Source organism: Carassius gibelio, chromosome A2, assembly GCF_023724105.1.
Source record: "Carassius gibelio isolate Cgi1373 ecotype wild population from Czech Republic chromosome A2, carGib1.2-hapl.c, whole genome shotgun sequence".
Taxonomy (NCBI): domain Eukaryota; kingdom Metazoa; phylum Chordata; class Actinopteri; order Cypriniformes; family Cyprinidae; genus Carassius; species Carassius gibelio.
In genome coordinates this window covers 30,580,092-30,597,747 of record NC_068372.1, presented here as the reverse complement: position 1 = coordinate 30,597,747, position 17,656 = coordinate 30,580,092, and the positions used below count along the sequence as shown (strand labels likewise).

The following is a 17,656-nucleotide window of genomic DNA, read 5'->3' as shown; positions in this document are numbered from 1 at the left end:
TACTTAGAATAAAATGTGCATAAAATATAAAAAATAAAACTTATTTAAACAATTAAATTGGCTTATTGAACTATATATAATTGCATTTATATATACATATTTTTTTATGATTTTATAGTAGCAAGTATATTTAATAACTATGGTATTTTAATATAAATGTACCATTTTGGGTGCATTTTTGGAAAGGAATATGTATAATATATAGACACATAAGTGTGATTTAATCACAAACACCATCAGTTCCAGTACAGAGCGGGTTTATTCAGAGCTTATGATTGAGAAAACACTTGGGACTCATATTCAGTGCATGAAAGAGTGTTCGGCGTAATAATAAAACACTTTGAAATGTCAAAAACAAGCATGAAATGCACACATTTTGCAGACGGGATGATGGTTTTTAAATTAAACATATTAAGAGTTAAATTCAGCAACACAGCTCTGAATCACTTGATTCTCACAGTCAGCAGAATCCGAAGCACAAGTGGTCATTCCTGGACGATAAAAACCCTCGTACAAACTAAAAAACATCTACACTGTAATCTGTGCATGTGGACGCTTTAGTAAGAGCTCCACAGTTATCCCACGCCGTCCTCGGATGTGATCGTGATGGCGTTCATCAGTGACTCAGGCTTCCCTTCTTGCCCGTCCAGAGCTCTCTCAGCTCCACGTGACAGCCGAGGTCTCTGAGAGCGGCTCGACCCACATCAGCGCAGTCCCTGTGAGCCGCCAGAGCCTGCAAGATCAGCGCCTCGGCTCCCATGTCCAGGATGAGCGGACTGAAGTCACGCGTGTGGGCCACCAGGTTCCTCAGCAGCATGCACGACTGTGTCTGAAACAGAGATGGCAGCCACTGAAGCTCTGCTTTCCAGGAACGACATCATGTGAAGAACCACGGTTTAGCAGTTATTTAGTTAGCTCACACTTTATATTAAGTGGCCTTAACTGCTATGTACTTTCATCAAGAAATAAGTGCAATGTATTTATTATGTTGATACTGTATTGCATAACACTTTTGCTGCGATTGAGGTGGGATGTGTGTTCTATGGTTCGGTTTAAGGAGTCAGTGTGATTATAAACGTAATTACAGAAATTACATGCATATATTTTTCAAATACAAGTACAGTGTAAAAACATGTATGTGCACAATAAGTGCATTGTTCCAAATTATTAATTTAAATGCAAGTACATACTGTAGTATTTAAGGCCTCTTAATATAAAATAAGACATTTATTTATTTATTTATTTTCAGAAAACAAAGAGAAAGGATGTACAACAACAACAAAAAAGGCTTAATATATATATATATATATATAATTATAAAAGTTTAATACTTTTGTTGTGTGTTTTTGTCATTCTTAATTATTATTTGTTTTACATGTTTAGTAAATTAATCTGAATGAAAACAAGAAATGTTGCTGTGGCAACTAGCTGAAATAAATTGCGTTTTTATTTATTTATCATGTTAAAGTTTATTTAATTTCGAATAGCAAATGCTTTTAATGCAATTTATTTAACTATATTTTATTTAATTGAACTATAATAACCGTAACCAAGTATTCACCAAGAATCAAAATAAAAAAAAAAAAATACATTTTACACCATGAAAGTACTTTGTGATGAATAAGAAAGAAAGAAATAAACTAGATTTTCACATTATGTACGGTTAAAGGTCTGTTTCACACTATGAACCGGCATAGTTAAAGTTTTTTATGTGAACAGGCCTTGAGAGCAAAATGATGCATTTTCTCCTAGTCTTAAAAGGTTTATAGGTATATTGTGAAATCCCGGTTACTGAAGCTCAAACGGCAGAGCGAGAGGTCATGGGTCTCTGCATGAACACACAGATGCTTTACCTGCACATTGACTTTATCCGGGTGATTCTTCATGGCCTGCACGGACGCCAGCGCTCCGCCGCACTCCACGATGGCTTTACAGTTGTTGGGTTTGCGTAGAGCGAGAACACAGAGCGCCGCACATCCCTGCTCACACACCTGAACACACAGAGCAGCTCCGTTTATTCAAGGCATTGATGTTTGTCTACAAAACTACCACTGGCTCTGCACACATTTACCTAAATTCGTTACTTCAGACTTATGTGCCTCTAGAAGCTTGCGTTCTGCAAGTGAACGTCGCTTGATTGTTCATCCCAAAGAAGCACAAAGTCACTTTTGATTGATTGATTTTGAATTGAACTTTTACGGACTTTTAAATTAAATGTTCCTCCTGGTGGAATGACCTCCTCAACTCAATCCCAGCAGCTGAGTCCTTAGCCATCTTCAAGAATCGGCTTAAAACACATCTCTTCCATCTTTATTTGACCCTCGAACTGTATCACTCACTATTCTAATTCTATTCTATAAAAAAAAAAATCTAACTACCTTTTTAATCTTTTTGCATTCTATTTTATTTTCATTTATTATCCAATTATAAAAAAAAGACCTCTAACACTAGCTTGCTCTATTCTATCTGTTTTCTTTTTTATTTATTATTTAAAAGCCCATGCTACGTGTTCTGCGTTTAAGCTAAATGAGACTTTGTTATAGCACTTATATATTATTGCTCTTTTTGTCCACTTTCCTCATCTGTAAGTTGCTTTGCATAAAAGCGTCTTCTAAATGAATAAATGTAATGTAAACGTAATATGAGGAGACTCAGAGATTGAGAACAGACTCCTTTAAATTCACAAGTGATTCACAGATTAACTTCATTAGTGCAACATCCAACAAATCATTGGATCATTAATTAGGTCAGTTTATTTTAATTATTTATTTTATTTATATAAATGTATTTTATTTTATTTATATTAATATTTATATTATTTTATTAATGTTAATATTTATTATTTATTTATTTTATTATATAAATTTAATTTATTTTTATTTATTTATTTGAATAATTATTGTTTTTTCTTTATTTATATATGAAAATAAATGATTAAACATTTCTCTAAATCAAGAAATTAACAAATTTTCTATGAAACCATTCATTTATTAATATTATTATATAAAAATACACTAATTTTAAAAGCAGTTTACAACTGGAGATAATAATAATTGGCATTTTATTGCACTTGGGAGGACACACCTGTGCATTGGTCATGTGACGGTTCATCGCCATGACGATTAGCTCCGCCCCACCGCCATTCACAATGGCATCTTTGACATCATCGTTTCCAGCGATGGCCTTCAGTGCGCCGAGCACCTGCTTCACAAGCTCCTGGAAGACAGACGCATCACAACAACAAGAGATTGGTTTGTGTTCACAGGAGCTGAAGCTGAAGCTCTCACTGATCCTCAGCTCACCGGACGGTCCAGACTGTCGGCCAGGAGCGTGATCATGAACCTCAGGCCCCCCAGGTCTACGATGTCCTGACAGAACTCGTCTCTCACGGCCAGACGGGACAGAGTCCCACAGAGTTCACTGAGCACTGACGGGTTCTCTGGGTGAGCTGAAGACAACACATCATCAACATTCATCAGCACTGCTTCACGTTTCTAAATCTGCTGTGCTGCATGCAAACATAAAATAGTGTCTGTCATAATTTCTCACAAAATATTATTATATTAAAATATTATAATATTAATATTATTACACAAAATGCATTTTGTTGCATTTTTTATTTTAAAACAATTTGTGCAGTGAATAAGTCTTGTATTCTCCATTTATATATATCAAATCTTCATTGATTTTTTTTTACTTAGCATCAATTTAGGTAATATAATTGTTTTTTTTTTTGCAATTCAACAAATCAGATCACTTTATCACCATATACACGTAAATCTACAAAATATTATACTAGTATCAAAAAAATCCTAATGCATTGCTTACATTACATCTTTTTTTATAATAATAATAATAATAATAATAATAATAATTCACAATATAGAAAGAAGCTGCTGTTCACAGAGTGCTGTATCAAAGCATGTTAACAGAATGTTGACTGGAAGGAAAAGATGCACAACCAACCAAGAGAACCGCAGCCTTGTGAGGATTGTCAAGCAAACTGGATTCAAGAATTTGAGTGAACTTCACAAGGAATGGACTGAGGCTGGGGTCAAGGGGTCAAGAGCACCACACACAGACGTGTCGAGAGATTTACTGAACCACAGACAACATCAGAGGCGTCTTACCTGGGCTAAGGAGAAGAAGAACTGTACTGTTGCCCAGTGGTCCAAAGTCCTCTTTTCAGATGAGAGCAAGTTTTGTGTTTCATTTGGAAACCAAGGTCCTGGAGGCTGGAGGAAGGCTGGAGAAGCTCATAGCCCAGAGTAAGTACAGTGTTAAGTTTCCACAGTCGGTGATGATTCGGGGTGCAATGTCATCTGCTGCTGTTGGGTCTATTGTGTTTTCTGAAATCCAAAGTCACTGCACCCGTTTACCAAGAAATCTTGGAGCATTTCATGCTTCCTTCTGCTGACCAGCTTTCTGAAGACGCTGATTTCATTTTCCAGCAGGATTTGACACCTTCCCACACTGCCAAAAGCACCAAAAGTTGGTTAAACGACCATGGTGTTTGTCACCAGACCTGAACCCCAGAGAGAATCTATGAGCTATTGTCAAGAGGAAGATGAGAAACAAGAGACCAAACAATGCAGATGAACTGAAGACCCCTGTCAAAGAAACCTGTGCTTCAGACCACTTCAGCAGAGACACAAACTGATCACCTCCATGCCACGCCGGATTGAGGCAGTAATTAAAGCAAAAGGAAACCCCTACCAAGTATTGAGTACATGTTCAGTGAATTAATATACCTTCCAGAAGGCCAAGAGTTCACTAAAAATGTTTTTTTAAATATCACAACTGATATTTTTGTAACTCAGCTTTATCCAATTAGAAAATATAAGGCCTTTTATGCAATTCATCTGATTTTTTTTATTAACAACCAGGGCTGTATAATCCATGCAGATATTATTTCTCACTGCATTTATTTCTCGTTGCATGCCCAGAGGAAACTCGGCTCACCTTTCGCAGCTTCAACGATCACTTTGAGTCCGTTGTGCTCCTGCACGATCATCCTGGCGTGTTCATGAGCGCTTCCGAAGGCCACACGCACGTCGTCGTCAAAGGTCATGACCCTGAGCGCGACACAGGCCTCCCTCACGACCTCGGGGTGCTGGATGTGTCGTGTGATGCTGGCGGTGAGCAGCGGGAGCACGCCTGCCTTCACCAGATTCTGCCGGTTGTTCTCGTGCTTCACACAGAAGTTTCTCACGAGGCGGAAACACAGACAGCTGAGAGCGGCGTCTTTCTGGTGCGCGGTTAAAACGCTGATCATAAACTCTCGTCCTTCCGCGTCCAGGAGATCCGGCTGGCCGTCGGTTAGCGCCGAGAGCGCGGCCAGAGCCACGGAGAGGGCTTCCTTCTCTCCAGCGGCTCTCTGGCAGCAGGCGAGGATCACGGGATACGCCTCTTTTTGAGCGGCCAGGAATCGCTGTGCGAAGCCGAGAGAGCACTGCTGGGTGAAGACCCTCAGATCCTCCAGAACTGATGCAGACGATGCGCTTTTGAGAGACTCTAAAACCTGAAAATACACCGCCGAGAACATGTTAAACACAAAACCTACAAGTCCTTCAGTCCTGCAGCAAAACATCGTGTGTGGAGACGTACCTGAAGAACCTCGTGGGTTTGATTCTCGGCGTTTTCTTCAGAACAAACTTTGGGAACTACTTTAACAATATAGCTGAGATCCACACCTGTGAGGACAAATCAAAATCACTTTATCATCATATATCTAGATCTGTGTGCATTTATCATGAATGAACATATGATTCATACTTTTCTAGATCACTTGAAATTCAACCACAAGCTCGTAATGGTGGAATGTTTTTACTGATATTTTTCAACAGCATTATCAAATTAGGTTATATATTGTTGCTTGCTTTTAAAGGGAATAATAGTTTTAAAAATAAGTAGGTAAATGTTGATAAAACTTTTTTTAGATAGAGTTCAGCATGTTGCACTGCAGTCAAAAAGGCCAAATGTTAAGAATATATATTTTTTTTTTAAATATGCCTTTTTAGCTATCTAGGTCTGCATTTATTAAATAAAAAATATAGTTAAAATAGTGATATTGTTTATTTAAAAAAAGTGTGTAAAAACATGTGCATGAGTGTGACTATATCTTTATTTGTTTCTAAATTTATTCTGTTATTTACTTAAATAATATACAATCAATGTCCCTCAAACAGGACATTAGTTTTATAATATTTAAGAATTTTTGTGTGCATGAATATGACTATTAATTTATTAACTAATTAATTAATTTACTTCTGTCAACGGTTTAGAATAATTAATGTTTTTGAATGTTTCTCACATAAGCTCACTTAATGTTGTATTTATGTGATACAAAAAAATGTATATTAGATAAATCTCAAAATTAAAAAAGTTATAATCAATATACATACATCTGCATATATTCACTAAGGTTGCACAAAATAATTAAGCAGACACATGAGAGTAAACTAAAGTATCTTTTAATGTTTTTAATAGCTCACCCTGAGACTCAAACTGCTCGATGGCCTCCTTCAGAGCTTCGCTCTCGTCCAGGTCAAACTCCTCGAGGTTTTCTCTGACCACTGCATCGAAGGTCTCCTGTGTGATCCTGCGCGAGGCCATGACGTCACTGCTTCTGCCTGACCACCAATGCATTCATTAGATTTACGTATGTTTGCCTGTATTTGGTTATCAGTTCAGGACATGAAACGAAGGTTATATGAAACTATGGTGTCACCATAGTTTTTAGAAACCTACCATGGTAATAATACAAGTACCTTTAGCCTACCATAGCAGAAAGCATTCACTCAGTATCATGCTATATCTAACATATTAGCATCTGACAACATCACTGATGTTGTCAGATGGTACACAATTCACTGCAATCAAAGCGTGGCAAACACAGAAACATTATTTATTACCTTAAGCCACTTGATGTAAGTTGTACTACCTACACATGACGCTAACTGGGACACAAAGCAAAACAAAACCTCACCAATCCTACTGAAAGAAGAACAGCGGGCGGTACGCTAACAACGTAAGCTGAGAACAGAGCCATAGACAGTAAAAGAACAGAGCCTGAACGTACGGCATTTTACTGACGCAAACGCTTCGCGAATTAGGGCAGAGTGTGAGGTTGCGTCTCCTTTATTGTGGCTCGGGTGAGTTTTGTGAGAGAAATATGTTCCGCTTCATTTAATATACATACGGGTGCGGATGGGTAAAAAAGTATTTTTTTCATATTATTAATAAACGAGTGCAATTTCAACGAAATAAAACTGCCAATGAAAATTATCCTTTAGGTTAACTTGGGTACATTTACATTTTGATTAATGTACTGTCCCTCTTCGCACATCAGTCTTGGATTATTATTTTTTTGACCACAAATACTATTTATAATATTGTATCATGAATGGAAGCCCGTTTCCAACACTGAATTTAAAAAATATATACAAATTCGAAAAAACTCAGAACTGCGAGATTTAAACTCACGGTTCTGAGAAATAAAGTAAAGTTAGAATAGTAATAATCTTTATCTCACATTTCTGAAAAAAATGCTAGAATTATGAGGGGAAAAAATCAAGAACAAAAGTCAAACTCACAGTCAGAATTGCGGAAAAAAAGTCAAAATTGCTAGATACAAACTCGCATTTGTGAGACAAGTCAGAATTGCGAGGAAAAAAAGTCAGAATTGCAAGAAAAAATGTCTCTCAAAAATATGAGCATGAATGTGACTATTTATTTATTTGTTTATACTTTTTTGAATTATTTATTTCAATATTATACAATTAATGTCCATATATGAGCATGAATGCGACTATTTATAATTATTAGCCAGCTACATTTCCTATTTAAAGTGTATGTTTATGGATGTGACTATTTAAATATTTATTTACTTATATAACTACTGTTTATTTATTTAATTTCGATTTTTCAGTCATTTTGCTTGTGTGTGACGCTAGGAGGAGCCAAAGAAAACAGCGTGTCTTGTGCGTCATGACGCAACGCTGAACGCGCGGCCTGAATATAAAAGCGCGCAGCGGCGTGACGCGTCCTTCTCCCCTGCCTGTCCCCACCAGCGGAAGGCAGCGCGCTCTATTGTAAAATCAGTGCCTAGTGAATCTTGATCCATCTGTCAAAATGGTACGTATAAGATGTACTAATTGACTCGATACAGTTGTGCAGCGGGTAGAATTAAATTTCTGACACGATATTTCTGCGTCTAACGTTTTTTTTTTGTAAGATGCGGGCGGGAAAATTCCGGCTAGTTTCCCTCAAAACAGAATGGCAGCGACTTGATTTCTTTCCTGTAACGCTTTACCAGATATTTATTGTTTCTGATTCTATAATAGCAAGTTTATTATATATTCAACGACCTTTAACGCCTAATTTTGAGTCTCTCGGTTTGTTTTACCGGCGTTTGTCAGGCTGGGCCTCGTTAGCATGTTAGCTAACCGTGCCACGTATTGTGGAAAGTATCGCGTGTTTGAGGAAAACCGCATCCGAAAACCTCCGTTGTCAGTTTTGTAACCTAATATCCTAGTGTTTTAATCCCGTTACTAGTTTCCTGTTTGTGATGGCCTTTGAGCGGTTTCGGTCTCTTTGCCGGTTGGTATAACGGCAGTGTCGGGTGTGTTTAAAACCGGTTCACGGGGGTCACATGTTACTGTCTGTCCCGCACGTGCGGTTCTTCACGCACGTGGCCGTCTATTGTTTGCGCAGTGAAAGCGTAGAATAATTCAGTGGGGCCTTTGAGTAAAAGACATTGCGTTTACCGCGGCTAAATAATGTACAGTCTCTTCTGAACAGGTGTCATGTTCAATCTAATAACATCTAAATGTCTAATTTGCTCTCTATAGATGGCCACAATTCCACACAAATGCGTTTTAGAAATGTTGATGCTCTGCAATGCTCCTCTTGAAATCTCAATTTAATCAAAGTTGTCACTCATCAGGCTTGTTAAAGGGTTAGTTCACCCAAAAACGAGAAGGGTGAGTCATTAATGACTCATGTCATTACAAACCCGTGAGGCCTCCGTTCATCTTCTCAACAGTTTAAGATATTTTAGATTTAGTCCGAGAGCTCTCAGTCTCTACATTGAAAATGTGTGTACGGTCTACTCTGGTCAGATGCAGAAGTGTTTTGTTTTGAGTGTGAAATGAGTTTGGATGATGAATGTCAAATGTGTCTCCTCCAGGTGAACTTCACAGTCGACCAGATCCGTGCCATCATGGACAAGAAGTCCAACATCCGTAACATGTCCGTGATTGCGCACGTGGACCACGGGAAATCTACACTGACCGACTCTCTGGTGTCCAAGGCTGGAATCATCGCATCGGCCCGCGCCGGAGAGACGCGCTTCACTGACACACGCAAAGACGAGCAAGAGCGCTGCATCACCATCAAATCCACGTAAGACGCCAGCAAATGTCCAGGGACTTAAAGATCGCTAGACCGTAAATAAAATGCAATTATATGCATCTAAACAGTATCATGCATCTGTCAAAAATGTAAGTATATGAAAATAATGCATAACTAAATCTGAAAGTATTAGATTTTTTTTAAATATGTAAACCTATAAAAATGCAATTAAATGTAAGCCTTTTCATGCATAACTAAGCTTGTAAGTTTCAGGGATTTTTTAAATTGTAAGACTGTAAAAATGCAACTAAATAGATGTATACATCGCCATGCATAACTAAATTTTGAAATCAGGGCATTTTAAAGCGCTATTTTTAGTTTGTCGTGAATCAGTTTTAAAAACTATCGGTTTATTAATCTGTATCGGTAAAATCAGTTATCGGTCAACCTCTGCTGACAATATCACGTAATTAAAATGGCAGTTGTTTGCATTAAATGCAATTAGATTAAAAAGCAACATGCATGACTAGAAACCGAGTTCAGAAGGGTGTTTATGATGTGCATGAAAATCAAAGGTTGTTTAACTGCATTTTCAGTGTTTTATGGCATCGAGTCATATTGTAGTTATTCCTTTTTGTTAGGGTTTTAACAATATATTGTCATAAAATCACAATGCAAAATGCAACTGTGGTGTGAAAGTTTAAACCATTTAACTTAACTAAAATATGGTAAATCAAGAAGGTCAAATATTTGAGCTTGCTTCGCTAATAAAGAAAACCTAAAGTGCGTCATTCAGTAAAACTCACCATTTAAAACTTTAGATATCTGTAGTGAGGAAGGGGAAAAAGTGCAAGCGGTTTAAGTCATTTACGATGTATTTTCTTATTGCTTATAGAAAAATAAACCCTGTCGAATTCAGTTATCACTAAATGACCCAAACTCCGAGTTAATAGTAGCCAATCATCTGTGACGTGCTCATTACAACAAACACAAGCCAAGCTGAGAGTCTAATGTTGATGCACAAAGAGCTGGTTGTTGATTTCCCTCTGTTGTGCCTATTTCTCAGTGCCATCTCCATGTACTACGAGCTGTCCGAAAACGATCTGGCCTTCATCAAGCAGTGCAAGGATGGATCTGGTTTCCTCATTAACCTGATTGACTCTCCCGGCCACGTGGACTTCTCCTCCGAGGTCACGGCTGCGCTGCGTGTCACTGATGGAGCGCTGGTTGTGGTGGACTGTGTCTCAGGTAAACCTTTTACTGTGGTTATACATCGAGCGGTCATTGGTGTGGCCTACATAGGGTTAATGCTGCTCTGAAGTCTCCCTTCCTTAAATTAATGCCTTCATTTGGACCACAAGTCTTGCATTTTGCAATGTAAGATGCATCGATTTCCAGGATGTTAAATGCCTCTTGTGCTCAGGTGTGTGCGTGCAGACCGAGACGGTGCTGAGACAGGCCATCGCCGAGCGCATTAAGCCCGTGCTGATGATGAATAAGATGGACCGTGCCCTGCTGGAGCTGCAGCTGGAGCCCGAGGAGCTGTTCCAAACCTTCCAGCGCATCGTGGAGAACGTCAACGTCGTCATCTCCACCTACGGAGAGGACGAGGGTGGACCAATGGGAAACATCATGGTGAGAACACGCTCCTTTGTTTATATGAAGGGTTAAAATACACCGTGTGGTCTGTGAGGAGAAACCATGCACCACTCTGATGAGCTGATGAACAACTAACCAGAATATCTGAGACCAGCGCTGATCCTGAAGTGATTTCTGAGCCGTAGTCTCTTATATCTGTTCCTTTAGCTGGACTGTTTGTGCTCATCTCTCGCTCTTTCTCTCAGATCGATCCGGTGATCGGTACCGTGGGTTTCGGATCCGGTCTTCACGGCTGGGCTTTCACTCTGAAGCAGTTTGCAGAGATGTACGTGGCCAAGTTCGCTGCTAAAGGTGAAGGTCAGCTGAGCGCAGCTGAACGCTGTAAGAAAGTGGAGGACATGATGAAGAAGCTCTGGGGTGACAGGTGAGATTCAGTCAGTTCAGTTTCAGCTGATGAAACTTCAGTAAACCTTTTTAAGTGGTGTTGTAAATTAGACCTTTAGGTTTGTTGCATGTTACTCATTCTCTGCTGCTCGTGCAGGTATTTTGACCCAGCCACCGGTAAGTTCAGCAAGACTGCCAACGGCCCCGATGGAAAGAAACTGCCCCGCACCTTCGCCCAGCTCATCCTGGACCCCATCTTCAAGGTACCCCTCGTCTTCTGTTAGCCTCAAACACTAGAGCAGGTCTCCTTCTGATCCACCGGTGATCACACCTCACTTCCTCCATCCCCAGGTGTTCGATGCCATCATGAACTTCAAGAAGGACGAAGCCGCCAAGCTGATCGAGAAGCTGGACATCAAGCTGGACACGGAGGACAAGGATAAGGAAGGCAAGCCTCTGCTGAAGGCCGTGATGCGTCGCTGGCTGCCCGCCGGAGAAGCTCTGCTTCAGATGATCACCATCCACCTGCCGTCTCCCGTCACGGCCCAGAAGTACCGCTGCGAGCTGCTTTACGAAGGGCCAGGAGATGATGAAGCTGCTATGGGTACGACACGCGTGTTCTCAGGTGTGTGTTGCGTTTGAAGTGTGTGTGATTCTTAGTTTGTGTTCTGCGCAGGTATCAAGAACTGTGACCCGAAGGCTCCCCTCATGATGTACATCTCAAAGATGGTGCCGACCACAGATAAGGGTCGTTTCTATGCTTTCGGACGCGTGTTCTCTGGCGTGGTGTCCACTGGGCAGAAAGTGCGTATCATGGGACCAAACTTCACCCCTGGGAAAAAAGAGGATCTCTATCTGAAACCCATCCAGAGGTGTGCATTACTCCTGACTCATTAACACCAACTAGTTTTCATTTAGCCACGACTTAAAGTCGCTTTATTTATATTGCTAACACTTAAAAACGTTTAATTTGAGAAGTTCTGTGAGCTGTACTCATTCAGCATTTATTCATGTTAAATGTAATATTCACAATTAATGTACTGTGGACTAACATGCACACTTAATAACTAATGTTTAAATGTTAAACGCTGTAAAATCATTTATTTCATGTGCATTAAATGAGATTGTTCTGAGGCGAAACCAAATGTTTAGGAAGCATTTGGGCTGAAAAGTATGTACATTTTAATTATTTTATTTAATGATAGTCGCTCTAAATGAGCGGGTCATTTGAATTGCACAAGTTTTTTTTTTTTCTACTTCAATTTGTTGGTGAAATATAATTAAATGGTGGCTTTAATAACTTCATGACAGATTTAAACATGCATTAAACCATATAATGAATGTGCATCAAAAATAATGTGTAGACGACATTTTATTGTATTTAAAATTGACAATTTGAATCAAATGAATATAAAAAGTAATGAACCACGGATATTATTGGACATTAGGTGTGCTGCAAATAAAGTTTAGTGACGTTTTCTTCAAAGTGATTTATTATTGAATGATTTTTATTGGTTGTAATGGTTCTTCCACTTGCTGAAATACAGTGCATCACTAATTAACGTTTCTAAAGCACAGCTTTTCTTTTATTTCAGGACCATTTTGATGATGGGGCGCTATGTGGAGCCCATTGAGGACGTGCCTTGTGGTAACATCGTGGGTCTGGTTGGTGTGGACCAGTTTCTGGTGAAGACCGGGACCATCACAACTTTCGAGCAGGCACACAACATGCGTGTGATGAAGTTCAGCGTCAGCCCTGTGGTCAGAGTAGCAGTGGAGGCCAAGAACCCCGCTGACCTTCCCAAACTGGTGGAGGGACTCAAACGCCTGGCCAAGTCTGACCCCATGGTGCAGTGCATCATCGAGGAGTCCGGAGAGCACATCATCGCCGGCGCTGGAGAACTGCATCTGGAGATCTGCCTTAAAGATCTGGAGGAGGACCACGCTTGCATCCCGCTGAAGGTGCGCAGTTGAATCCATATCAGTCTCCTCGTAGCTTTTGAAGCTGAAGGGGCAATAAACTGAAATGCATGTAACCTGTGTCTGGTTGTCCAACAGAAATCAGACCCCGTCGTGTCCTACAGGGAGACGGTCAGCGAAGAATCAGACCAGATGTGTTTGTCCAAGTCTCCGAACAAACACAACCGTCTGTACATGAAGGCCAGGCCGTTCCCCGACGGTCTCGCCGAAGACATCGACAAGGGCGACGTGACGTCCCGTCAGGAGCTCAAGGCCCGAGCACGCTACCTGGCCGACAAATACGAGTGGGAGGTCACCGAGGCCCGTAAGATCTGGTGCTTCGGCCCCGACGGAACCGGACCCAACCTCCTGATGGACGTGACCAAAGGAGTGCAGTACCTGAACGAGATCAAGGACAGCGTCGTGGCGGGCTTCCAGTGGGCCACTAAAGAGGTGAGATGTTCGGGTCTGGTTTACTAGCGCTGCTCTTGATGTGCTGCTGGTCTGTGAGGAGAAACCATGCACCACTCTGAAGAAGTGATGGATCACACCTAATATCTGAGACCTGCGCACACCTGCAATACTGAGACATGCTGCTCAACGTTACACTGTGGAATAATTATATCCATTTAAAATAAATTAATATCTAAATAATAGAAACTATGCACACAAAGTATTAATATTAAAATATTTTATTAGGATTTTTGCTTTTTATTAATTTTTTTTTAAATGGCGTCAATTAGACTTTTTTTTTTGACGTTCCGCTTTTTGTATTTCTAGAACAATCCAAAAACAAACCATAAAAATATTGATTTTGTTATATTCACTTTTGAGACCTTGTCCTAAACTTTCAATTGTAGAATGTTTTAGTGTAATATTTTTATTCATTTAAAATTAATGCGATATAGAAACGATACAAGCAAATAAGTAATAATAATAAAATATTTTATTCAAATTTTTGCTGTTTTACAGCACTTTAATTTTTTCAAATAAAATACAATAAAAACAAGTGCATTTATTTTTTTGCGAGTTCTGATTTTTGTATTTCTAGAAAACAAACAAAAAAATCACATTTGTATTCGTTAATGACTTGATTTTTATTTTTAATTACTAGAAGTAAAATAAAAAAATACAAACCAATAAAATGGTGTATATTTTGTTTATTTGTATTCTAGTCCTAAGACTGTAACACTTGTTAACACCTGTTATGCAAACGTAATTATTTTTATAGTTATACATTTTTTTGTAAGCTTTTGCGGTTTTATTAATGCTTGATATTATTGTATTTTTTCATAAAAATAAAATGCAATGATAAAAACAAAGGTATTTGTATTAATTCTTTTTATTATTTGTATTAAAATGCAAACAATTAGAAGTTATTAAATACTAAAAAAAAAAATATGTATATATATGATTCTTTTGTTGGGATTTGTTCCCTTGTTTGAGGCGGTCTTGCTCCTGGTTCTGTTCTTGATGTCCCGCTGTGTTTCTGTGCTCAGGGTGTGCTGTGTGAAGAGAACATGCGTGCGGTCCGCTTCGACGTCCACGACGTGACCCTCCACACGGACGCCATCCACCGCGGCGGGGGTCAGATCATCCCCACGGCCCGCAGGGTGCTGTACGCCTGCCAGCTGACGGCCGAGCCCCGGCTCATGGAGCCCGTGTACCTGGTGGAGATCCAGGTGAGACGCCTCGTCCTTCAGACGCACCTCACGCTGGGATCTCCAGTCTCTCACCCGCGTCTCTCTTCCTCTCGCAGTGTCCGGAGCAGGTGGTCGGAGGCATCTACGGTGTGCTGAACAGGAAGAGAGGACACGTCTTCGAGGAGTCTCAGGTCATGGGGACACCTATGTTTGTCGTTAAGGCCTTCCTGCCCGTCAATGAGTCTTTCGGTAAGTCATCACATTGAATGAGCTTTCTACCGAAGCTAATGTGTGCATACCAAACCTCCACTGGCTGTGCTCCGCTTCACTTGAATTCAGACCGGTTTTCTCCAAAGAGACCGCTTCAGTAATAAACAGAGAAGAGTGTAGCTGTAGTAAAGTGATGTCAGCCGTTTCGTTCAGTGTTGATTCAGCTCTACAGAAGACGACAGTGTCATTTATTGTGTCCTTGTTAATCTTTTAAACCCGTGTGAGCAAACCCGAGTCAGCCTTTGTCATGGACTCATTTCAGTCCGGAGTCACGGACCGATTCAGGCCGAGTCTGAATGAAAGTGCTGAGAGAGAGAAAACGTTCAGCTCGTGTTTCTATTGTGTCCATCTCTCTGTCAGACAACAGACATCCAGCGCCAGCAGTGTAGAGGAGATTCATCATCAGAGTGATTCCTGACCAGTGTTGGGTATAGTTACTTTGGAAAGTAGTTAGTTAGGTTACAACGTTACCATCAATTAAAAGTAATCAGTTATGATACAGCGTTACCTATTCATAAAAGTAACGCGTTAGAGTACTCATGCGTTACCAAAAATTAAAAGCCGTTTGCAGCGGCTCACACACGACACATGACAGACACAGCCCCTGGCCCCTTTAAATGCACCTAGAAGTTGTGACTCCCGACAATGAATAACGTCAGTCATCCGACTAAATTAACACTGCAGGATAACAATAACAGGAAAGACAGTCAGCAATCGGCTATTCCACATGGCGTTTTATTTATTTATCACAGAACATATTATTAATCAAAATTCGCACCTAACGTTACCCAGCCCGGGTAGCCTAGGCTACTGTATATTATGAGCACCACAAGATAACTCCTGATTTTTCTTTAACTTTAAATAATGCAGTTATCAAAGTACAAGTATGCTTACTTGTAAACACAACCTTAAACAGGCTTGCAGATTTAAATCCATTTAGAAATGATGAACAACCAGCCAGCCAACGATCTAACAGAAATTAACATCTGCCTGTCAAACAAAAATAACAAACCGAATTAAATCCTTCACTGCCACACAGGCAAATGACAAATTGCTTAATAGCCGAACTAATTATTATTAAAGTGTCACTCACAGTCACAAGCCTAAATTCGCTTTAACACAGTTCTCTTACATTTACTCTTCAAAGTAGTGATTAAAACGTAGCGATAAATTTGAGGTAGAATTTTTGGCGTTCGACAGAAGCTTTTCACCAAAGCAGAGCGTGCATCTTACCGTTATGTTCTTTTCTTTTTCGTTGACAAATTGAAAATAATGTGCGTACTTCCATAAACCAAACGCTGTCCTCTCTGCTATCTTGCCGGGAGTTCGAAAAAAAAAAAAAAGCCCCACACACACACAGGGTCAGGCGCAGGGCACAGACGCATCACAGCCATTGACTTTACGATCACAGAGCTTCGGCTCCACTGATACATCCGCAGGTGGCACAGTAGACCTAGGACTACTGTCTGACAAAGAGCAGGCTGCAGTCGGGATTTTCCTTTCCTTAAAATAACGGATTACTTTTTTTAAAAAAATAACGAAGTTACTGATTACTTACGCACGAAACTAACGCGTTAAGTTACAAATTTCAGGAAAAAAGTAATTAGAGTACTCTAACGCGTTACTTTGTAACGCGTTACCCACAACACTGTTCCTGACTCACTCAAGTTCAACACGTTTAGGACCTGCTTTTACACTTCAACTGTTCAGATCGGTTTCTAGTTTTTGGATTGAATCGGTCAAATAACTCTCACTGTCAGTTACACAAGCAATTTTTTTTATTTTATTAATTTCTTTAGGAGTGGTAATTTGGTAATTTTTTTTTTTTTTTTTTTTTATAACTTGGTGTTTCCTTTTGTATATCACGAATTGTAAATTTTTTTCACTAGAATAATTGAAATGGTATAATTTTATTAGTAGCATCTTTAATTTAACTAGATCCTAGTATAATTTGAGTTAAAAAAAATTTAATTTAACTTAATACTAGTATAACTTCAATGTTTGTAGTGTTTTTTTTTTTTTTTTTTTTTAAGCAGTTAAAAAACAAATATACCAAGAATAACATCTTTGAAATGTTAACATCAGCGCTCAATCGTTTAAAAAAATAACTAATCACACATTTTTTATTAATTGTGATTAATTGTATATTTGTTATAATTTCACACTGAAACTCCAAATTAATGAACACATAACACAGAGGGTGTATTTAAGTGGGGTTTAATGGCATCTATTTACCAAGTGTCCTTTTACTGAGATGTATATTTTTTTATTTATTTTTTTTTTACTTTGTTTTCTTTTGTGTTAATATTCACGAATTGTAATGGTGTTAGGTTTTTTTTTTTTTTTTACACTAGAATAATTGTAATGGTAGTGTAATTTTATTAGTATAATCTTTTAATTTAACTTAATCCTAGTATAATTTTAAAGTTTGTCGTTTAAAAAAATTT

General features: G+C 39.1%; 2 protein-coding genes across 4 annotated transcripts in view; one reads left to right on the top strand and one right to left on the bottom strand.

Annotated features, from left to right (window-relative positions):
- Positions 1-240: 240 nt before the first annotated feature.
- LOC127938764 (armadillo repeat-containing protein 6) lies at positions 241-7,175 on the bottom strand. 3 transcript variants are annotated; one of them, XM_052535634.1, is made up of 8 exons: positions 7,082-7,175; positions 6,495-6,632; positions 5,608-5,693; positions 4,963-5,521; positions 3,303-3,448; positions 3,085-3,216; positions 1,854-1,991; positions 241-829 (listed from the first exon to the last, which is right to left on the bottom strand). In XM_052535634.1, exons 2-8 carry the CDS (start codon positions 6,613-6,615, stop codon positions 617-619), a joined length of 1,395 nt encoding a protein of 464 aa, XP_052391594.1. In that variant the 5' UTR covers positions 6,616-6,632; positions 7,082-7,175; the 3' UTR covers positions 241-616. The 3 variants fall into 3 exon arrangements, with proteins under 3 accessions (XP_052391594.1, XP_052391585.1, XP_052391576.1); XM_052535625.1 differs by having other exon boundaries at positions 6,989-7,148; XM_052535616.1 differs by lacking the exon at positions 7,082-7,175 and adding an exon at positions 6,915-7,074.
- An 809-nt stretch (positions 7,176-7,984) lies between these two features.
- Positions 7,985-17,656, top strand: part of eef2b (eukaryotic translation elongation factor 2b) — a 10,304-nt gene continuing 632 nt past the window's right edge. The window contains exons 1-12 of the mRNA XM_052535530.1: positions 7,985-8,136; positions 9,191-9,405; positions 10,421-10,602; positions 10,778-10,989; positions 11,199-11,377; positions 11,495-11,600; positions 11,689-11,941; positions 12,014-12,209; positions 12,933-13,299; positions 13,396-13,749; positions 14,796-14,978; positions 15,056-15,188. Of these exons, the coding sequence (XP_052391490.1) occupies positions 8,134-8,136; positions 9,191-9,405; positions 10,421-10,602; positions 10,778-10,989; positions 11,199-11,377; positions 11,495-11,600; positions 11,689-11,941; positions 12,014-12,209; positions 12,933-13,299; positions 13,396-13,749; positions 14,796-14,978; positions 15,056-15,188 (2,383 nt within the window). The 5' untranslated portion in view covers positions 7,985-8,133. The remainder of the gene's footprint in view (positions 8,137-9,190; positions 9,406-10,420; positions 10,603-10,777; positions 10,990-11,198; positions 11,378-11,494; positions 11,601-11,688; positions 11,942-12,013; positions 12,210-12,932; positions 13,300-13,395; positions 13,750-14,795; positions 14,979-15,055; positions 15,189-17,656) is intronic.